This window comes from Musa acuminata, chromosome BXJ2-1 (genome assembly GCF_036884655.1).
Source record: "Musa acuminata AAA Group cultivar baxijiao chromosome BXJ2-1, Cavendish_Baxijiao_AAA, whole genome shotgun sequence".
Lineage (NCBI taxonomy): Eukaryota > Viridiplantae > Streptophyta > Magnoliopsida > Zingiberales > Musaceae > Musa > Musa acuminata.
The window spans coordinates 12,651,508-12,674,985 of record NC_088338.1 but is presented as its reverse complement, the minus strand read 5'-3'; the positions used below and the strand labels follow the sequence as shown (position 1 = coordinate 12,674,985).

Below are 23,478 nucleotides of genomic sequence, written 5' to 3'. Positions count from 1 at the left end.
ATCAACTAAAGAATAGTGAGAACAGTAGTGAAATCTAACACGAGAATAGTGAGAGAATGATCGACAAACATAAGACAACAGATAAAATCTTGATCAGAATAAGAAGGATTGCAAATAATTCAATATAAATCAACTAAAGAACACCAAATCAGAAGTGATTCTTGGTTTGGAAAATAAATATTCGAGTGAATTTTAGCAGCAACGATAGGAGACAAATCAAATATAACTCTATGAAGGAATGGGTGTCATAATTGATACAGTGTGTTGTTATCCTTCAAGGAATGAAGTATGCACAGGAGATGGTAGATTTGCTGCAGAGCACAATATACCAGCAGACATCGAGCTATTGAATCGCTGCGTAAAATCATTAGAACTGTAACCATAGATGAACCCAGGCATTCTGATATGGAATGTTTTCCTGTAGATGTTTAACACAAACCGTAGTGGAGTAAAGACTTTACAGGATGAAATCCAGATTTCACAGTATGAGTACCTGCTCATGCTGAATACCAAGTTATTCCATACAAATCAAATTCTAGCATTGTTCAAATAATTTGTACATTTTGATCCATTTTCTAATTTCTACTGTCACTGTATACATCTTGTGTATCGTAACATGATCCATAAGCGGCTCCAGTTAATGACACTTCTTTATGCGGGATCTGAAGAAGCAAAAAAGAATTGTGATTATTAATCTTGAGTGATATCTGACACTTTTCAATGCAGATGCAAAAATAGACTAATCATAGAACTTAAAAAGTTTAACAATGTCGCGAAGCTTTTGTATAAAGGTACAATACAATGAGCCATCATAATTTTTTCTCAACTGATACAACTAGATAACTATTGGGAACTAAAATTTGGGTAAACACAAACAACAACAGTGACAAGAACGATGACGGAATTGTAGAATAAGCAGAACGCAAGTGCCACCAGGATGTGCCAAGAGAACTGAGTCTGTCAAGGACGACCAAGTGAGAATGCTTCCAAGATTCACAATTTCATATACAGGTACTGTACCAATCATGGTTCGGACCAAATCAAGCTGGTCCAGTACCGGTCTACTGACACTGGGTGAACCGACATATACTGAGTTTTGAAAAAGCTTAAAAACTAAAAGATTAATAAAACTGCCCAGTACAGAGCCTATACCATCCTGTACTGGGTGATACCACCCTATACCAGGTGTATCGAGCAGTACCAACCCTATACGACTCACGACAGGTGTGGTGCCTAGTTTACCTTGGTTCATGTATTGGCAACTCATCGGACCGATAAATACCAAACCATACCGGACAGTATTGCAAACTTTGTGTGCTTCTATTTCTCTGGTTATAAGGTAGTATGATGCTCTGGTTGGATAAGAAAGTGTCAACAGGTAGAATTGTTGGATCTCTGCTTCTCTGCAGTAAATTAAAGTACACAATTAACTATTGTCTAAAATCTGCAACAAGCAGATCTATCTAGTTAGTCAAGAAAACTCGTCCAAAGGATGCCTGCATAACTATTGGCTAATGAAACTACTACTCTCAACCTTTTGCAGCTAGTCATTCATCATCATTCATCATAAAATCCACAAAATCTGCTTATTGGTTTAGAATGAAACAGACATAAAAACTTACCATACAATCAGTTGCAGATTTATCTCATGAGCAAATAATCTTTGTTGGAATGAATATTAGGGGAACCAACTAGATTTATGATTTACAAGTTACGGAATTACAAGGAGAAACAAGATACTGGGGTGTTGACATATTCAAGTTCGAGAATCTTCTAATATGTAACAAAAGCCAGCAGACAGTTGATGTTTCAATCTTTGCAAAACCAGGATTGAATCAATCATATACAACTATAGGAACAGCATGCAGCAGGCTACTGCTAGCAATGTGGAATGTCTTCAAGACAAACATATAACAGAACTAAATGTACTTATAATATTTTAAAGATTGCTCCATTGCAAGATCTGAGATGTAAATTCCACTAAAATAGAACATATATTTCATGATAAAATCTAATTTTCTATCTACAATAAGCGACAATGATCTTCCTCCTTTGGTCAGCCTGCAACATTCAATCAAATGGTACCATTTGATAGAATCATAGCTAAAAAATCGTATCAAGTGTGTATATTTAACAGTTCATCTTGGCAAGGAGATAAAGATGATGATACATCGAAAAAAGAAAATTAAAGAGAGCTTAGGTGAAAATTTGAAACTTAATCTCATATGGTCTTAGGATGATGTAAAAAAACTTTAATTTTTATGTTATTGTAAAATATGATGTTACACTAGTATTTTTTAGAGAGAATTTCATATATGGCCCTGAAAGCACTCCTATTTTCATGAAACACTTATTAGAGTTCCAAATGTCGATAATAACCCACTAAACCAAGTAAACAATCAAAGATGCCCTTGGAGGTAATTGAGAAGCAGATTATGAGGAAATTCTATGTTACCCTTCCATTAGTGCACAAACTCAGTGATCATAACCAAATTATTACAGAGTAAAACCAATCATCACATATATTTTGATTGGTGATAGGACTTCCAAGGTGCTTATTAGCCTATTGGTAGCATACTTCACCACTCCTTAGTATGGACTGTTGTCCACATCCCTAATATGGATTAATAGCTAATGGCTGATCATTCAAGCAAAAGCTTGTAGTTTTTGCAGTTTTAACTACTAGACAAGAACAGAATCATTTTCTCTAGCAAGGTTCATTATACTGGTACTCTGTCAAAACAAATTCAACATGTGCGTACGCTTGATATTGACTTGACAATATAAATACAAGCCATTATAATTCAGCCAAGTAGATAAGATAATTTTTCTTGTCTTTAAAGGTCCCCAATAGAAGGATGCAACTGGCTTGTCCTCTCTTGGATTCAAAATTATTCCTATAGATTTACTAAATAGAACTTTAACACGTAAATTCTCAATGAAATCAACAACCAAGTAAGCTGTCCATTTCAATTTTCATCAAGGGTTCAATAACATTAATGTAAAGTATGCCTGGAATAATCATGCTACATGAATTTTACAAACAATACAAGGTAGTTGCAAAAGAACCTCGAAAATACACCCATTAAAGGCAATATTTGTTTAGAAGTTATGTTAAAAAAGGATACATCCTATATCATTCCATTATATGAAGTTTAGGTCATAATTTTATGAATCTCCTCATGATACAACCCAAACTCTATGCTGACTCTTTCATAATGATTGAAAGGCATGTGCAGTATCCTAGTGATCTTGAATACAGGGATTCTCAACTAAGGTCATACCAGAATTATATTGAACAAAATGGTACTATTGCAAAAGGAAAGAGACTGAAATCACATGATATCTATCTACTGTTGTTCTCCCTATATAAACGATGATATAGTTTTAGTGAGGTGGAACTCACCATTTGCAGTACATGTATACTTCATAATCACCTCGTGATGCCCCACGCTATGAACAGGTGATCAAACCTTCAATCCCAATCCCTATCGGACTGCTTCCTTCCTGCTCCAGTGTACTCCTCACCGCCCGGTAGAGCTCCAGCCACGAGGAAGAACCTAACGTGAAGCTTTCCCCCAATATGCCATCGGAAAACGTCAAACTAGGACTCGGTGGACAGGCGGCAGCCACCAAATCGATCACAGCCGCCGGCCTGATCGGTGCCTGAGGGAAATTTAAGGCCAAGTTGTCAACTTTATGCTCGTAAATCTTCCCATTCCTATCCAGCTTATACCACGACGTGCCCTGGAACCTCCCCTGCGCCTCCCATGGCACCCGCGGCACCCCCTGCAGTTCCCACCGGATCAGGATTATGTTCTCCGACGGCTGCCAGACCCGGAAGATCTGGAGCCCAATCTCCCTAAACAAAATCCTGCCGTGAAACCTTAGCGCCCAGAAGATGAGCCTGTAGTTCTCGATGCCGTGGAAAGTGTTGAGCGGATCAATCAAGGTGATATCTTCCCTGGAGGAAACCCCCAAAACCCAATACAAAGCAAGACAAACCAATCAAATTCCGAACTTTACGCCGAATTCAAATGCGAGGGTAGGGTTTCTACCGGTAAATGTCGTAATTGAGGTCTTTGGAGAAGAGGGAGGGGAGGTCGTTGCGGAGGGTCCGGACGGCGACCCCGAGGTTGAGATAGAAGTCGTCCTTGTTGCCGTTGCCGCCGCGGCCGCCGGCGGTGGTCGTAGTGGTGAGAGGCTTGTGGGGATGCGCGGGCGGCCTCTCTTGCACGGCGTCGCCGCGGGAGGGAAGAGGAGGAGGGAAGTCGAGCTTAGTGCGAGCGGTGGTAGAGAGGACGAGCCGCTGGGAAGGCTTTTGGAGAGGGAGGAGAGGCGGGGAGGAGAACTTGGGAAGAAAAGCCATCGCCTTTCTCTGCTGCCTTCTTTTCTATGGCCTCTTTCGGGGGTTGTTTTCCGTCGTCAAGCTTCCATGGCCGAGAGAGAGAGAGAGAGAGAAGAAGAGCGGAAGAGGGGGATTTTAGTGGCTTCGAGCCATGCAGCGAATAATAGCGTAATTGCAGGGATAAAAATGTGGTGGTACGAAAACTTCCAAAAAGCTAACACTACACGTCTCTAAATTTCCAGGTGTTGGCGCAGCAGCTGTTCCACGTGACGTCGGATGCTATCAGTTACGGCCTTTTCGTGGAATGCCGGATTGGATCCGAGGGGGGCTTTTTTGTTTTTGCAAGAGAATATTCGCATTTTGAGTGATTCTTAATCGTTATTTTTATTTTTAATTTTTTTTATTTATCAAATATTATTTTCTAATTTTAAAAAAAATATATTTTAATTATCCATTAAAAAAGTTACAAAAAAAAACATGATAAGATCTTATTAAAAATATTATGGATAATTTAAGTAAATTTATAACCTCAATCAAATTAACAAGCGTAGAAAGATGATATCGTAATGATCTATGAGCAATGACAACCAAATATGCACGATATGATATCACTAACAGTATTTTTCAATAATATTTCTAAGATATTAATAAAATACCAAAATATATTATTAAAAATATTATAAATGGGTCAATAAAAACACTATAATAATTTAAAATTATTTAAAAATATATAAAAATTTTGATTAAAAAACTTTTTAGGGATTATTTTGGATATTTTAAACTAGAGATATCCATAATATGACCTAAGTGATTATGGCATATTACCGTTATAAAAATTTATCATTATGAACTATCAACATTTGTCTTCATTAATTTAATTTAATAAAATTAATTTTTGATAAATATTTTAGATTAAAAAACATATAAGAAGGGATCTAACATATCATACTTAATCAATATTTTAAATATTAAAATATACAAAAATGATATTTTAATCTTTCAACTAAGGCTAAGTATAATAATACAATATTACTAAACTAGTGTTTTAAATGTAAACAATTATTAGATAAAATTTAAAACTTTCCTACAATGCAATTATTTTCTTATATAATTTTGACTCGATCATTAATAAGGATGTAGAAAATGCAAGTCAAGTTCTTCGCGAGGACTTATTAATAATCAAAGCTTAAATCTAATTTTGAAGCTCGAATAGTTTGGATTCACCAAATGACTCGAAGAAAATATAATCATCATCGTTACAAATTTAGGATTATTTGCTCTTCAGTAAGTTGTTGACATCGAGTTACCAAATCACATCCGAGCAAACAAGTTGATCAACGGGAACATTCGGGGCCATGCAAACTCCCCCTCCCTCTCTACTGGAAGTAGCTGCGTCTTCTCTATTGAATCTTTATACCACCATTGGAAATGATAGTTGGTGTTGGAGACACAGGAGAGAGAAAGTTGAGCTTCAAATATGGCTCCAAGCATTGCTTGAGAAAACAATATCAAGATCTTAAACAAAATATATACTGTTCGGAGCTGAATATTTTTGATGACATTCTATCTCTAATTGATTCCCTTGAGGTTGTCATTCAGATGTTAATTTTGTCTTGTAATTGATTCCCTTGAGGATGTCATCCTCATTAATGTTTCTAGAGATGTCAATTTTATGAATATCTTTGAAAATATTCTGTTTGTGTGGTACTCAGAAACATATTCTACTTGATTCCCTTGAGGTTGTCATTCTCATTTAGAAATATTAATTTCGTGTATTTCTTTGATAATAATATTCTGTATGTGGCACTCAGGAACATCTATCTTCTAATTGATTCCCTTGATGTTGTCATCCTCATTCATGTTTCCAGAGATCTCAATTTTATGAATATTTTTTATAATATTCTGTTTGTGGCACTCAGAAATATCTTCTGCTTGAATCTCTCAAGTCATTCATGTTTATAGAGATCTCAAATTTGTGGCACACAGATTTCAGATCATATCCTACATTGCTGATGTTTTGATTGCTCAGTTTGTAATGTTCCCTCAATTTAATACACACCTTTGTTTTCACAAAAAAAAAAGAAGTATTTAATATACACATTCTTATCCAAAGAAGAAGAATAAAATGGTGCCTTAATTAAATGATTTAATATTTAATATAATTTAATATTTAATTTTAAAAAAAAATTATATCTGACTTAAATATTATATTAAAAATATTCGACAGAATTAGTATTTTAATATTTATAGGATGCTAATATAGTTTTTTAAAATATTTTCTAATCAATGAAAAATTTTATTTATTTATTTTTGAAAATTATTTTATATTACATAAGTATTTTTTTATAAGATCACACACACACACACACACACACACACACACACACACACACACATATATATATATATATATATATATATATATATAATTTTTTACCTATTAATTTAAATAAAAATATATATTTATTTTCAAATAATAATATTAAAATGATAAATTTATCCTAAAATATTCAATGCACATTTAAGATGTGATTTTCATTTATTATTTATCAGACAACTAAAGCATTTTACAATTATGCATTGACTCAAATCTTTTTTTTTTCAAATATATATTAAAAATACAAATATATTCTCCCTTCAACAACACCCTAAAAATTCAACAATAATAAAAGAATAAACTTCAATCACGATATTTCTCAACATAACAAAATCGACTGTTACTCCTTCCCATCGAGATGTAAGAAATGATATATCGAAATCTTCCTTAGAATTTAAAGACATTGTTAAAAGAAAAATATCAGCTCCAATACAGTCTTTCTATCTTTTATCACAGGATCTAAATCTAACCCATCAACTATTAACAGAGTCCAACTCCAAGATCAGACAGGCAGTGAGGTGAAGTTGGATACCAAACCTTTTTAGCTCTCGGACTATCACATATCTGAACTGAATATATTTCTAGAGCTACTGTTATTCTCCACATGGTTCTCTCGGATGAGGCTCTACTGTGTGGATTTGATTTAGAAGACCGATGTTAAGATGTAGACTTTGGTGTTAATATCCACTAAGATGCAAAAACTGTACATGCTCTAGAATTTGGGGTTGCATACTACAGCCTAATACAAAACAATGCTGGAGATGGAGGTACTTACTTCATGTGAATAATGCAACTGGAATTTTTGTAATGCACATTTTCCCTGAGACATTAGTCTCATTACATCTAAGTTGCCATATTTTTAAGGAACAAGTGTGGCAACATATTGTTTGAATCTAGTAAATGTAACTCACCATAAGATGAAAGTACAATTGTTAGCAAACATATTGAACAGAGTATTTGCCCAATAAAAACAATGCACCTAATAATAGTCTCTTCTCACTTTATATAACTTTACATATATGGGTGCTGAAATTTACTCCTACAACTTACCTCCAGTGCCAAAGACAAGGTTTATGGATCATTACATGGTAGATGCTAATAGATATGTCATCAGCACCCTTTGAGAAATAACAAAGTGTGTGGTTGCACGCACAGTAAAAAAAATCTTCGTGCATGGTCTTAATGTAATACATATTAAGGAGTGGAAAATAAAACGCTTCTTAGCCAAATAGTATTTGCATGATTATGACATGAAAACTGGATTATATAGGCAGTTCATCCCTAATTCCTAGGGAAACACATTTATTGAAACACATCTACAAAACTGTGGAGAAATTTAGAGATACACACCGTAAAACAACTCTAGCAAGATGATTAGTCGAGTTCAGGCATCATCAAGAGCAAGAACACCCGGCAGAGACTTGCCCTCTAGCAGCTCCAAGCTGGCACCGCCTCCCGTAGAAATGTGGCTCATCTTATCAGCAAGACCTGCTTTCTCTACAGCAGCAACTGAGTCACCACCACCGATGATGGTTGTGACCCCAGCCGCACTCAAGTCTGCCAGTTTCTTTGCAATTGCCTGAACAATGAAATAAAAAGTGCCCTTCATATATGAACAAAATGCATGATTTGATGTCTTGGTCTAAGTATCTGGTACACTGATTTACCTCGGTTCCAACTGCAAACTTCTCAAATTCAAACACCCCCATGGGTCCATTCCATATGACGGTCTTTGTGGTATCCAAAGATTCACTGAATGCCTTGATGGAGTCAGGACCAATATCAAGACCCATCCAGCCATCAGGGATGCCAGAAGCTGGAACAACCTGACGATGCAAGAGCAATGTCAAAACATAATTTATGGTCTGCATAGCCAAAGTCATCATATTGCTGAAACCATGTTCGCTAAAGAACCTAACATCCTTGTCTCTCAACCTATATCACGTCTTAGCGAACTGACAAACATGTGAACAAGTTTCCTATTAATCTACATCAGCACGAGAACTAGACACTCTATTACTGTAGCTTCCACCTGGATAGTGCATCAATGGTTCAATCCCAATCAGTGACATTAGTCAAAGTATGACCTCCATCTCCTTTTACCAGAAAGTTTACAGACAAAAGTCTGCAAAATAAACTAAAACCACTAGAAACTAAATAAGAGGGTGAGTTTTTAACCACTTTTTGGCGCTACCATGAATGGCTAGTTGGTTGTGCATTGTCAAATTTTGCTCAATTTATTCAAAAAGGCATACGTGGACCAACCATGCAATTTGCATCTGCAGCGAACTTGTCAGCTGCCACGACATCGGTAGGCAACAGTAGAGAAACCCCTTTAGACTTGGCTTTCTCCAAAAGTGAGGTTGCCAGATTGAGCTTATCTTCCTCCACAAGAGACGATCCAACTGAGTACCCCTGCGCCTTGTAAAATGTGAATATCATTCCTCCACCAAGGAGGAGGAGATCTACCTTCTCCAACAATGACTCCATCACCCCAATTTTAGTTGAAACCTTAGAGCCTCCAACAATGGCCGCAAAAGGTCTCTTGGGGTTTGCTACAGCTCCAACTAGATAATCAAGCTCCTGAGAGGGGAAAAAAGAGGGATTATCTCCAGTTTGTACTATAGTTTGATAAACAAAAAACATTTTAAAAGAAAAGTAACCATCTGACATGAATTTTTTCACACTAAAGAAAACTATTAATATTCAGTAGAAACATAAGCAGGATTTTCCAATCACAATAAGTATAAAAATCATTCTTCAAAGTAATTGCACACAATTTAAATAACCAATTAAAAAGCTACATTATGAAATTAGTGAATACCTTCTGCATTAGATAGCCGGCAACAGCTGGCTTCAAGAATTTGGTCACTCCCTCAGTAGAAGCATGAGCCCGGTGAGCTGTGCCAAACGCATCATTGACATAGAGATCAGCTAGCGATGCTAGCTTCTTAGCAAACCCTAGGTCGTTTTTTTCTTCTTCTTTGTAAAATCTGACATTCTCAAGAAGCAGAACACCTCCATCTGGTAATGCAGCCACCATCTTCTCAACTTCCTCACCGATACAGTCATTAGCCATCTCAACCTATGTAAGTACCAAGTAATTAGATCCCAAAAGTAACTCAGTCCAAATTTGGTGAAGACTTGAATAGAACACCAATACCTACATTAACACCAAGAAGTTCAGAAAGCCTAGGCACAAGAGGCTTCAGGCTGTATTTTGGGGTGACACCTTTAGGACGGCCCTGAAAAATTACACCACACCATTAATTCCATATTGATCTGAAAATAGAAATATTGGAGCATGTTTGAAATAAGTTCACATCTGAATGAACAAACAATGCATGAATTGCACAAACATTGGAGCATGTTGGTTGGGCACGTGACATGGTGACTTAAAAAAGCACATCATCATATAGTACTGCATCAAACATGGAAAGTGAACATGTAAAACATCAAAAACAGAAAGCTAAAGTGATGGTAAATAAAGTCTACAAAGGTAAAAGTTTGTGAGAAATGGCACAATAAATTAGTATAACGAAACCAACTTCTTCTCACAGGGGGAATATTAGAGAACTATAAATACTGTAATCTGCAGTAAGAAACATGTGGATCCTATGCCTAATGTGTACTTCATGAATGAACCTTACTAAAATGTTAGCCACAACAGCTATTGAGGATTGCCTAATGCTATTTTGCTGATTGCAGCAACCAGAAGGAGAGGTCCTAGCTTGATTTAGAAAAGCATATATCTTGCCATGAATATTCCGAGAATGATGTATGGATGGAATATTAAGACAATATGGTATCACTGCCCATTGTAGAATAAAAAGAAATGCAAAAGACAAGCTTTAGTCTTAGCCTGAAATGCAGTCAAAGGGAAACTGCTAAAAGAAAAAAATTATTCAGTAAACAAATTTTTATTGAGCAAGTTATCTGAAGAAACCATGAGTATAGGAAAACTTCCTAGATCGTATCTCAGTTTTTGGACACTTTTCCTTAGGATTGTTTCTTTTATTTGACTCAAAAGCATCATACTTAAATGCTAATTACAAGTTGCAATGTGATAATGCAGAAATTATATTTTTAGCTTTTATACTAAAGCCTGAACAATTGTATTAATATCATGATTACTGCAACTTTAAAGAAAACGATAGCAAAATAGAGAACGTGTGTAAAAAATTCAAACATGACGCTTCCATGGTCATCAATTTATACACCATCAATACCACATTGTTTTCTTATCCAATGCAATTCATAAATTTCTATTATTTTTGTAGCTTTTATACTAAAGCTTAAGCATTTGTATCTATATATTCACGCTGGAAAACAATGTTTTTCATAATAAATTCCATATTGAGATACAACATTGAAGCTTTTCTTTTTTGTTTATCCTCCCATAGGAATTAAAATCCTATTAGGCTAACAGAAATTTACATACTCAGCTACGTAAATCTAATAATAAACGATGTAAAAACAGAATTATCCAAATTTTCAAATGACAATGGCTCGCATTCTAAGAATTAAAAATATCGTATCACGAAAGGGATCAAATTCTATTGCATGCGAAACATATTACACGTCCAGATGAAACAAATATCGATAAAATCAGGAAGGTATATATTTCCAGAAGCTAACATCAAATCACAAGCGAAGAAATGCAGAGACCACATTAGGAAAGAGAAGATCTCCATATAAATAAAACTAAACAAAATCATGCAGGATCATTAGCTGCTAGCTTTAGCTCAAACTATCAAGCGCCAACAAAGAGAAACGATCTACAACAATCAGATGTTATTAACGACAGAGACAAAAAAAAAGACGCTGAATCGGGTGACATGAGCTGATCAAGGGGTAGAGGATGACCAGATGGCTGCAGAGGATGACCCTGGCGCCGTGCTCCATAAGGGATTTGATGGTGGGCACGGCGGCGCGGACACGGGTGTCATCGGTGATCTTCTGACTGTCATCTAGCGGCACGTTGAGATCCACCCTCACGAACACCCTCTTTCCCTTGAGGTCGTCTTCCTTAAGATCACCCACACTCCTCTTCGTCGCCATTTCTCCACAAAATTAACCACCGAAAAGAAAACAAGGAAAGAGGATCTCACGATCCGATCAAACAGATGGAGAACGATTAGTAAAAATAGAACAAAGAGGAGAAGACTCGCGATCGAATCGAATCGATTGACGAAGGCTTGTGGAGGCGTTTACCGGCGGGGGAGGGCGTCGATATAGCGGTGCTGTGCTAACGTGGGCTTTGCCGGGTCGAGAATGTTCTCGTCCCTTGTCGGTTTCGTGACCTCTTCACCGGCACACAAAGTGGACGGTTGAGATTGATGATTGGAGGAGGATCGAACGACCCAGGACGCGCGCGTGGACTCGGTGCTCATAGATTCTCACCATATATTATAAACACATTCGTGACCTCCAAGAAATGAACACTATGTTTACCAGCTAGCATATTACCCGGTTAAATTGGGTCCCACGTTAAACACAACACGAACACCAACCACGAAGTAGGTACGTCGTTAGGTACATTATACGAGTAATCAAAAGATTGATTTAGGATAGGATGTCAGAGACTGCCCGTGACCGGTTCTAGAAGACGTCTCCTGATTTCATAATATAGAAATTAGCATTAAAAGTAGTGATAATAAAAATATTACCATTAATAATAATAAGCTTTGTGAAGGATTACATGACATGGCAGAATTATTGAGTAAATCAATTCTCTCTTTTCTTCCTTTGTTCTGGGTTTGGAGTTCTTGGGAGTTGACCAAAAAGTCAACAGACATGACATGCCAAAATTCAACTTAGGGGAATAAGAAATGAATTCTTAAGACATGGAACGACTTATTTCACTGGGGGCATTAGAACTTCCCCTCAGTTTAATATAATATGTGGAAGATCTAACTTCAACCATTTCTGTGAAGACTAAAAAGTCAATTCTCTTTCATAATATGAAGGAACTCAATTCTCTCTCTTTGTTCTGGATTTAGAGTTCTTGAGGTTGACCAAAAAGTCAACCACACATGACACACCAGGATGCAACTTGGAGCAACAAGAGAAGGAAGTCTTGAGACATGGAACAGACTGTTTTAGTAAGGGCATAAGAACTTCCTGTCAATTAAATATGATATGTGGAATAGCAATACAAGGAATCTGGGGAGATCAAACTACAACCATTTTTGAGGAGATCAACACCAGCACAGCTATGGTGGTTCTCTAATCAGAAAGCAACCAAAGTCAATAAAGGATTCCTAGCAAATGAGAAACGAAATGGCACCAGAAATCTACATCTCACAATACAGACATGTCAAGGACTTGGAAGTTTTGTACTGCTGTATTGTAATAATCTTTCTTGTGCTGAACTTGCTAGAAAGGTCTGATATGCTATACATTTGGATGAAACAACAACTTGGTGCCAAATTCGAGTTTGAAGCAAAAAAGAGAAAAAAAGAAAAGAAAGGGAAAACCTACTAAGTATCTGAAACCACTCAATCTTTTTGTGTTGTTCTTGAGGAATCAGTAAGCCAAGCAGCTGAGTATTTCCGGTAATCTATCCCAGGATCGGCTCTGTAGGGTTTCAGCCTTCAGCTCGTTCACTGGCATGCTTCCAAGTTTTGATCTGCAGTGTGGATATAGAATGATTCGAGGAACCAGACAAACCAAGGACCAGTTCTTTATCTCGTCGAACACAACAGATTCAGCCATGAATTCTGCACTCTGAATGTCACATTTTGGAACTCTACATGAATTCATCATACCAAGTTTCAGCCCTTCAAACTCATCAACCATTGCACTATATTCTTTCCAGTTGGCTCTTCTGCTAGTAAAGCCAGTATAAGATGTGCAGATACACTGCCATCAGGTAAGGAGAGATTCAGTTCATAAGCGCACTGAAAAAAATCTAAATGCATCAGGAAACAAAAATGCCAAACTATTTTTGGGTGTTCCAGCACTTTTGAGAACTAATTTGACTGCTAGCATCATAAACTGATGTTCAAACATCATAACAACGCATCAATTTCTGGAAGCATTTTCTATAACTATTAGGGAGATAACTGTAGTCTCACATGAATATAAAGCCAGTTGTTTCTAAAAATAAAATCTGAACAGAGCAAATTTTTTGTTAGTGCAATTGCACTCAGTCTGATGATAACTAATCCTGAATTTGATTTTAATGTAAATTGCTTTATGGAGCTTAAACTATGCAGTGAAATGTGAAGTTATTTGGTTCAGCTCAGACAGGTGCCACAACCAAAATCTACTTTTTCTTGGAATCAATAATACAGTATCAGAATCAGAATTGAGTACTCTCATCTAGATAGAGGTACATATCCAAAGCCGATTACATATTTGTATTACTAAGTACATGTTATTTGTTTAAGCTTTCATTCAATTTCAACAGCCCAGAGTAGCTGATAGCAACATGATCAAGATTGACAAACTACCAATCAGAAGGATTTTAAAGTAAAACCATGATGCTGCATCTTCCTAAGAGCTGAAACTGCTTGAGAGTTAAGCATCAGTCAAATGTTCCATTATCCATTAGATTCTTGCTTGTTTGTCAGCTTGCATAGGTAGACAGAGCCGATAACTGATTTACTTGTAACATTATTTCTAAGCATGCTTAGTTGGTACAAATTTACACACCTTGTAAATCTAGCTCAAGTCACTTGCAAGAAACTTACACGTGCTTTTAGGATAATGTATGTATAAACAATATAAAGTCAAATTTATTTCAAATGTGGTAGTCTCTGTCCATGAGGCCCAAAATAAGGAAGATTCAAACCATCTATGCAACAAAATTGCCACATAAGATAAAATTTTGTTTGCAAAATAAAGTAATAAACCATACATGGTACAGGACATTACACTATTTTCCTGCAGTAGAAGATGTTGTCTAGATCAATCCTTAGAATATTAAGGTATTCATCTGTCTAAGAAATTTTATATGTCAAACATGTTTATCAAGTGGCAGATGAGTTCTATAGCAATCCTAGGAATGTTCAGTCTGAATATTAATCACTTTATATAGAATGTTAAAGAATGATGCATCTCAGAAAAGCAGAATAGTCACTTTGAGTTCTTGACTTCCCCAAACAGTGGGCACTTGATAGCTGCAACAAATAGGATTGTTGGTTCATCATTCTAGCCGCACCCCATCTATCATATCTTGTATATATGCAAAGATCATACATAGGAATGGTTAATATAGTATTTTAAACCACATTGTAAGGCCCATTCCAGATATCTTTATTCCTTACGAACTTCCATTATCGTATCACATAAAAATGATGATTCAACCAAGAACTCTATACTAAGAGCAATTCAACCTATAATTGTAGTCATTATAATCTTCAAATAAATGTAATTGCAGACTTCCAGCAGACGTTTGCTATTGTTGAAAATCTATAAATGATATTTGAGTAGGGTGACAAGAAATTGCGGGAAAGTAGGGCATGCATAGACACATCAACCAGTCCATGTATATTTTCATATGCTTTGTGTATCTTGTATAACATAGATCTTCTGTATTGTCACATTGAAACTCATAAGAAGCATAAAAATCACTCACACAGTGGCAAATATTCACAAAATTACATATACATAATATCAACAAAATCCAAATTACATATGTAGATGTTCTAAAGCCTTGTGAATTTACTTTGGCTATATATATAGTAGTAACCCATGATAATCATTAATGGTGCAAGATTCATGATATATTTTGAGCAATATGAAACTTACTAGGTTTGAATTTACTTCTCAAGACTAGTAGTTCATGAACAGTCATCATTTCCTTTATCAGAAGGAACTTAAATAACCCTAACAGAGGCATCATTTCCTTTCTCTAGTCATCAAGACGAGCCATAGTTCAGAAATAGTTGCAGTGATGGTACCATTACCAGGCCTATTTCACTTTTAGTAGCCATCCCACTTGATGATCCCTGAGAGGAACAAAGAAGCGAGTATAAATGAACCATGGAAGTCCCAGTGTCTGTTAATCGGTACAGAAAAAGATTGGCCAATCTCAGCAGAACCGGAAATGAAATGACAAGTTCATTGATGCATATCGTAAGGTTATCCAAGAAGGCAAAAGAAATTGCGGCATTACAATGCAATCCATCAGATTGCCAAGACAGTTGAAGGAGTTCACCAGGTCCTGAGGAAGTATCAAACAACAGGACACAAGAGTTTCACCTTTAGATGCTCAAACTCAACAGCACTGAAGACGACGACGATGATCGTGAAGTTTATTGAAGGGGAGCGGGAGACGAGAATTAGAACGACTCAGCACAAAAGGAGAGGCTTTTAGCATTTGGAAGGGTTAGGAGGTCTGGGAAAGGCAAAAAGAGGCTCTTTTGGCGAAGGGGAATTTATAGTGTCTCGGCAAACCTGAAGCGTCAATCATGTCCGTCTGATGCAGAGACGCTGTTGGAGTCTTTTAAGTGGACCAAAGTCGATCACTCGACACACAAAAAATCTCTCTTTGATCGCTCATGGCTTCGCCTTCTGCGTTCCCTTCCCTCTCCCCGATGCTTCGTCGCTCCGTTGCCCTAACCAAGATCTCGCTCCCGATTCGGAAGCCCTCCACCTTCCGAAGAAACCCTACCCTGCTCCCGATCAAAGCCCTCAAGGAGTGGAGAGAGTACGAGGACGCCCTGCGTGAGAAGGACCTCGCCCGCGCTCTCCGGTTCTTGAGGTCCATGGAGCTGGAGCCTCTTCCGGCGGAGGAGTCCTCGGTCGATTCGGTTTCGTATGTGCCCGCTGATTACCCAAGGACGGCAAGGGACTGGGAGGTGCTAGACGCCTGCTTGAACGCCGATGACATGCGCCTCGTCGGCAGCGCCTACGCATTCCTTCAGGACCGCGGGTTCTTGCCTAATTTTGGGAAATTTAAGAACATTGGTATTCTGAAGATTTCTTCAAAATTACTCTTTTTATATATATGTACATGTTCTTCCTTCATGAAGTTGTTTGACTTGAGTAATTATAATGATTTTTTGCTGCTTTAATTGATCCTTTGCTTGTTTTTCCCGCTTTTCCTCGCAAGCACTTGAAAGGATCAGTCATAGTGAAGGCTGGTGATCTACATTGAAGTTCAACTTGGTGTTTGATCATGTAAATTACGGGTTAGAGATCCGCTCGAGTATGAGCAAAGAAGAAACAGAAGGGGCCATTGTTATCCAAAGAAATCAATCAAAATTGCTACTACCATAGTGTGATAAGAAGTTGTACTCTCTTATTGGAAGAAACAGACAGGAAGAATATAGTTTGCTTACTAATAGTTGTGCATTTCTGTGTTAGGTAATATAAAAAACTCCTTTTTGTAGATAGTTCAGCCTTCAGGTCTAGTGTTGCTCTTTCACACTTTAAATTTGAATAATATGCATTTCATGATATGGTAGCCACTGAATGCCCATCTCTGAGTTTTTGTAATCCAGTGATTTGTGCACTTGCTTACTTATTTCCTTTCATGTCATATACTGTTGGTGCTACCTACTTGGATCATACATTTATCCACCCACATCCTCTCAAAGGTGTTTCTTCATTCTTTCACACGATTCCTTTTATTCTAGGGCATGGTTCAAGCTAAGCACTTATTTCAATAGATTCTGTATCCTGATGATGGGAATTTGGTGAAAACATGAGAGAAGCACATGGAAAAAAAAAAAGGCATTAATATGCCCATTTTGTAAGAGACATTAAAATTAATTCAAATATGGTTTTTTATATTATCTGGGTGAAGTTATTTTTAATTTTTTCTGTCTTGGACCTAAACTGAGCTAGGCTTTACAAGCAATTGTGCCACGAAGGTATTTAGATGGACGAGCTTGCAGTCGGTCCATTACGAGCCCTAAACTAGCTTAAGTTATGAGCTGCCGACAATTAAGTTTATATTATTAGACATTAGTTGAAGACATATAATTATTTTTGCAATTTGGGACTAGTAGGATATCACATCAATCTCCATGTTCCTATTCTGTTTTATTTTACCATTTTGGTTGGTGTTCTATCTCTCGTTTGCTCATGAACTTTTTACTGGTGATCGTGTTATACACATTGGATAAAAACTAATTTCTTACCCTCTTTAGCAATTGGACCACTTATTTTATTCCTAGCACTCATCATACTTTTTTGTCTCCTGTGATTGGGTTCAGTTTTTAAAATAGTTGTTCCTCTCTTTTGGTTATATCCAAAATTGGAACTCCGTTTAGGAATTTCTAGACAAACTTTTAAGTTGTTAATGCTATATTATTGGCCAGATGTTGAAGACAAGAAGAAACCTGTCAATGAGATCATTTTACTGGAAACAAGATGAGTGTGATGGGTCCTCAGGAATCTAAAAACTAAAAGGGCAAAAACCTGGTAATGTTGTGCATACAAGTTATAATGATTTTTTTTATGTGGTTTCAAAATAAATCTTTAATTTAATATTGTGAACATGTAGGAAAGATACAGAGGTAGAAAAACACATGGTGTCGTGTTACTGGGCTTTCTGGAATATATGGAAGATAGACTCGCTGAACAGAGAAAACTTATTCTGGTTCCATGTTGCTTTCCTGTTTGAAAGACAGATGAGTTTTGGGCACAGGGTCTTTTTGGCGGAGTCAGGCCTGTATGACCCTTGGCCAACACATTCTGTGCCAGTTACACCCTTGATTGGAGTTTAGAGCAAAGTATAATTTCATGCTCTTCTATAATATGTCGAGAGCACTTGAAATATCACTTCATATATCTTGTGGCATGCACTGAAGAAAATGACTGTTTGATGACTTTTAGGCTGTACCTAATGGTACTATTGAGTATTGACTAAGCCCTTGGAGTTTGAGGTATGTCTGTTGTCTGAAGTAGTTGTTCTGTTCAAAAATCAAGGTTGTGAGCTCATTTAAATTTATCTAATGTTTGCTTGAAGCCAGAGTGAATATATTCATTCAACGATGGAAAAGGCATGTGCCACTTATCAACTACCAGTCCTGTGCAATATATGGAAATGACAGTTGTCCTAGAATTCAATTGTCACCTTGTGAGACACTCCATTGTCATGCTTATTTGCTTTAGTTTCTTGAGAGAGGCTTCATCTTGTCCTGAGGATTCTCTTTCCCTGAATACACATTGCTAAAGCCTTTTATTTTTAACTTTTGAACTTATAAAGAATCTTCTTACTTATCCATCTGTTGTATGCAGTTTTAGAGGGACCAAGAGAGGTGACACCGACAGTTCTAAAGGAATCGACTGGTTTGGAAGGTTAAACATTTCTTTAGGATATTTTGTTATTTGACACTTTTGCTTTTTCATTAGTACTTTACTCTTGTAAGCTTGATATTTTACTGGAGAACATCCCTTATTGCAGTTGCTTTTTTAGTAAGTTTTCTATAGAACTTCTGCCACTGCTTGCTCAAATTCAGGGGCTCTAAAAAGCTTATTTGGTGTTTTTCAGCTTCTAATCTTGCACCAAAGAAATGGGGCATTTCTGGAAGCTCCAGGCTTTTGTTGATTGGATTCCTTGGAGGTGTATCTTTTCTGCTTTCGCAAGGCGTAGACATACGACCTAACTTAGCTACAATACTGGCTTTAGGGATGTTTGATGCAATTTTTCTAGGTGGCACTTGTCTTGCTCAGATCCAGTGTTTTTGGCCACCATATAAACGTCGAGTACTTGTCCATGAAGCAGGACATCTACTTACTGGTGATTCTTATACTATCTTTATATTTGAATTTCTTAATTATTTTAAGAGCTGAATTAGAATTATCAGTTTCTTTTTTTTTCTCTAATTTAAATCCAATAACTTGATGTCTGTAACTTACAGCATACTTCATGGGTTGCCCCATTCGAGGGGTGATTTTGGACCCAATTGTTGCCATGCAAATGGGTATCCAGGGACAGGTATGCTAATAATGTTTCTTATTTGAACAATTTTCCTTCTACTCCTGTAACACAATGCTGAGATACTTGTGCATCATTGTTTGTGAAATAATTTTCCACTTTCTCACTCTTGATACTGTTTCTTTTAGGAATTCATTTTAGCTTCTTCAATTCGTGAACTGTAGTCCAAATACAGTGGCTTGCTGCTAATCATTTATTAACAGCAAATGTTTAAAGAGTCAACAAGCTAAACAATTATACCTGGATCAAGTATTTAATGAAGTGAAGCCATAGGTAGATAAATGGTGTGTTTGATAGTTTAAATTGCTAAGTGATGGTGTCAAGCATACTCCAGACCTTGTACCTGATCCCTGTAATTCTTGTCATACCATTTGAATATGTGGGCATATATAGTTTTATTTAGGTTTTGTGGTTATATTTCCTGTTATATATGATCATTTCAGTCGCTATTTTTCCTTTTGGAAATAAAAGTTCTGAATTCAAGAGATGAAACTCCCTTGGTAATTATTGTTGTGTTTTGTCTTCTTAATTCTGTTATGTTGGTCATATATACAATTTTGGGATATTACTCCTAAAAATTATAAAACAAACTCAAAAGATGATCCATGAGATTTATATGCCTTCTTCCCTGGCAAATAATCTATTCCCCTCATCCCTTTTTCTTCTCTATTACCATAAATTTGTTTTTATTTCCATTATCGGAAACAAAACAGATGAAAATGGAAATGATGCAATACATGAAAATGCATTATTTCCTTGTTTATGAAATACATGAAAATGGACATGATGCAAAGCAAACTTTGCATTATCATTCTAAATTGTTCAGCAACATCTGAATTAAACCAGCTGAAACAAGTTGCTCGCAAAGTTACATTGCTTGTGTTAGTCTTTCAAGTTAGTCTTCACAAATTAGTATGCTCTTACCTAGGCAAAATATGTTTCCTTTTTGTGATTCTATCAGAGTGAGGCTTGTCAAGGGACATAAGGTGCATTAATGACTATGACAACTGATGAGGCAATACTTACTTGAGGCCAGGAGTGTAAACTGATAGATAACGTTGCTCACAGAAATAATATAAGTATCAAGAGCCCAATTTAAGGAAATACTGAGCATTAGATATATCATATGGTGATGGTTCTTTATGTTATGATTGAGGTAAATCTCAAAGCACTGGTCTTTATAAGGATTAACCTGCTTGGCCTAGAATTGTGTCGCAGAACAATTTAACCATGACCAGGTAAATAAAAAATAATTTCATTTTTGTCTCTTCCTCTCCACAGACAAACATCTGCCTTCCTTCTTTTTACCTATCTCCTCCACCCCATCTCCGTCACTTTCCAGTTATGTTCTTGAGACATCTTCAGGGACAATCTTTAACAGAGGACAAGTTGCAAACCACCAGATTCCTTTTTTTTTTTCTTTTTTTCTTTCAGATCTATTTATGACTCAGATGCTTTAAGCTGTGTGTGTCAGATACTTTTGAGACACATAAGTAATACCGCATAAATACTTCTTGTGGAGACATTTATTTTTTTGGAAGTTAAATCTTTTCATTATGGTGAAAAATTAGTCAATTTTGGATCTCTTTTCTTGTGGATGAGATGAATATATATTTTATTTAATATTTTGTATAGTTTGTATTGAGTACTAGGTTATTAAGTGCAAATACAATTGATTTTATTTTAATTTATTTATCATAAGTTCTTGCAATATCCTCTACATTTTATGGTACTGTCTTGCCAAAGGTAGTTTTTATATAATGAACTTGCTACATGTTTAACTTTCATGATTTCTAATTGTGTATTCGTGTGGATATCTGTGCTTCATAGACTTAAAATAGGAAGCCAGTAAATTTAGATAATTATGAAACTTTACATTTGAAAGATCAATCATCTGAAAAATCCTTCTTTTAACTAGAACATAGGTTTCATTTTAGTGGGTTCTATTCTCTTATTAACAGCTTCACTACATTGTCATTGTTCCCAAACAGTTATCTGGTTAAAACCCATATCTTGACCTATCTCTGCAACTGTGGCGTGTACTATGAAGCAACTTCATTGCTAGCTGTTAAGTTAATCATATGGTTTTTTACAGAATAATTGACAATTATGCATGCATGCAGCAGAGAAATGAAAGAATTTTTGTTAAAACTATTCCTATCTGATTATTGATCTCATCACATTCCAGTTTTATCTGGATTTTGTTTCTGAACCTGTCTCCTTAAATTAAAGCTTGATTCCTTGTTCTAATAGATATACCTATCAGTTGAGTTAGTTCTCCATTAGCAACTTATTTACACCTTTTAAAAATGGTTTGTACTTTTTGTTAATGTCTTTCTTTTATACTAAATTTTTCCTTCAAATGAATTTTATGATAAAATTAGGCAGGGACTCAGTTTTGGGATGAAAAGCTGGATAACGAGCTTGCAGAAGGTCGTCTTAGTAGCACTGCATTTGACAGGTATTCTTGGTAATTACCATTGTTGGAATTTTCCTAAACGAACATTCAATATTTGATTGGCATATAAATCGTTTTCTTAGAATAGTCCGTATGCATGTCAATGTGTAGGTACTGCATGGTACTTTTTGCTGGAATCGCAGCTGAAGCTCTTGTTTATGGGGAAGCTGAAGGTGGAGAAAATGATGAGAACTTGTTCAGAAGTTTGTGTGTTCTCCTACGACCTCCGCTGACTGTCATGCAGGTGGTACATTAGGCATTAGCATTTTGTTACACTTCATTAAAGTATAATTTCCTTTTACATACTAACTCTAGCCTTGCAGATGTCAAACCAAGCACGGCGGTCTGTTATGCAATCATACAACCTTCTAAAGTGGCACAAGAATGCACATAAAGCTGCAGTTAAAGCTCTAGAAAGCGGCCATAGCCTTGGTGTGGTCATCAGGAGGATTGAAGAAGCCATGTCTTCTGGTAATTGACGGCGGAAATTTCACTACATAGGTGATCTTCATAAGCCACTTGCAGTAGAACTGTTGGATTTAGCTTCAAGTGATGATCTCTCTTGTCAATTCTGGTGGAAGCACATCATGCTAATCAACAAAGTTCCACAGAGCTGCTGTACTTCATCTGGCCTCTGTATCTCATAAAGTTGGCTGTCATCAAATGATACGACAAATGATGCCGATAAGATTGTTGATAAGCTAAACAAGTTTTACTGGCTACAGTCCACCCAACTTTGACGATACTCCAGAACTCCATCACAGATCAGGTAATCAGTTCCTCATGGAAGATGGTCTCAGTGCCAGACATTGTAACTTGTTACAAACTCAAGTAGCTCATGTCGATTCAGCGACCCCTGCAGAAAGAAAATAGTGCAAAATAGTCTGTATTCTTTACTTGATATGCGATTAAAGAAAACTCTGATGACTTATTCTTTCATGTAATAATCAGCAGAGAAATGTATCTGGTTCTGTCAGAAGACTTCACGTTTGCAGACTGTGATGCCTCTTCACCATTGTTGTTCCTTCTCTCTTGTTTCCATCTCTATAACTTGCTGTAGCAACCTTTTTCTTCCCCTTAAAAGATGAAATGGTTGATGTTCAGGAGATGCACGTGAAGTTCTTGCTTGTTTGATTAGTGTTTCTTGAAACAGAATGGACATTGTAGTTAAAGATGATTTCTCTATTACCTATATATATATATTCATTCATTCTTGCTGCTGAAGGATGAGCCTTGGCTCCCTCAGCATCATATTAAGATTGCCTCTTTATGACTCTGATTATTAGCATTCAATTTACAAAAATATTTTTTCTGTGCATCCATTCAATATTTTTACCTTGATGATTAATAATTATCTTTGCCAGTGAGTTTGAAAAGTATTAAAGAACTAAATAAGA

General features: G+C 36.4%; 3 protein-coding genes and 1 long non-coding RNA gene across 7 annotated transcripts; 1 reads left to right on the top strand and 3 right to left on the bottom strand.

Moving 5' to 3' along the window:
* Positions 1 to 382: 382 nt before the first annotated feature.
* Positions 383 to 4,506, bottom strand: LOC103998362 (uncharacterized). 2 transcript variants are annotated; one of them, XR_010481752.1, is made up of 4 exons: positions 4,059 to 4,506; positions 3,407 to 3,964; positions 1,243 to 1,403; positions 383 to 662 (listed from the first exon to the last, which is right to left on the bottom strand). XR_010481752.1 is itself a non-coding variant. In XM_018822446.2 (3 exons), exons 1-2 carry the CDS (start codon positions 4,367 to 4,369, stop codon positions 3,454 to 3,456), a joined length of 822 nt encoding a protein of 273 aa, XP_018677991.2. In that variant the 5' UTR covers positions 4,370 to 4,506; the 3' UTR covers positions 383 to 662; positions 3,407 to 3,453. The 2 variants fall into 2 exon arrangements, 1 of the variants encoding a protein (XP_018677991.2); XM_018822446.2 differs by lacking the exon at positions 1,243 to 1,403.
* Positions 4,507 to 7,880: 3,374 nt separating this feature from the next.
* LOC103998066 (phosphoglycerate kinase, cytosolic) lies at positions 7,881 to 12,079 on the bottom strand. 2 transcript variants are annotated; one of them, XM_065093533.1, is made up of 7 exons: positions 11,940 to 12,079; positions 11,592 to 11,831; positions 9,893 to 9,970; positions 9,550 to 9,810; positions 8,991 to 9,308; positions 8,393 to 8,551; positions 7,881 to 8,304 (listed from the first exon to the last, which is right to left on the bottom strand). In XM_065093533.1, exons 2-7 carry the CDS (start codon positions 11,784 to 11,786, stop codon positions 8,110 to 8,112), a joined length of 1,206 nt encoding a protein of 401 aa, XP_064949605.1. In that variant the 5' UTR covers positions 11,787 to 11,831; positions 11,940 to 12,079; the 3' UTR covers positions 7,881 to 8,109. The 2 variants fall into 2 exon arrangements, with proteins under 2 accessions (XP_064949605.1, XP_009417729.2); XM_009419454.3 differs by having other exon boundaries at positions 11,592 to 11,788.
* Positions 12,080 to 12,855: 776 nt separating this feature from the next.
* Positions 12,856 to 16,074, bottom strand: LOC135598970 (uncharacterized). Its single transcript, XR_010481751.1, has 3 exons — positions 15,936 to 16,074; positions 15,483 to 15,682; positions 12,856 to 13,589 (listed from the first exon to the last, which is right to left on the bottom strand). It is a non-coding gene; the product is annotated as an uncharacterized LOC135598970 (long non-coding RNA).
* Positions 16,075 to 16,096: 22 nt separating this feature from the next.
* LOC135580803 (uncharacterized) lies at positions 16,097 to 23,193 on the top strand. Of its 2 annotated transcripts, none has more exons than XM_065093531.1 (7): positions 16,097 to 16,643; positions 18,924 to 18,983; positions 19,177 to 19,425; positions 19,547 to 19,623; positions 22,008 to 22,084; positions 22,193 to 22,325; positions 22,405 to 23,193. In XM_065093531.1, the coding sequence occupies exons 1-7, from the start codon at positions 16,235 to 16,237 to the stop codon at positions 22,558 to 22,560; spliced, it is 1,161 nt and encodes a 386-aa protein (XP_064949603.1). In that variant the 5' UTR covers positions 16,097 to 16,234; the 3' UTR covers positions 22,561 to 23,193. The 2 variants fall into 2 exon arrangements, with proteins under 2 accessions (XP_064949603.1, XP_064949604.1); XM_065093532.1 differs by having other exon boundaries at positions 22,170 to 22,325; positions 22,405 to 22,541.
* Positions 23,194 to 23,478: the final 285 nt, after the last annotated feature.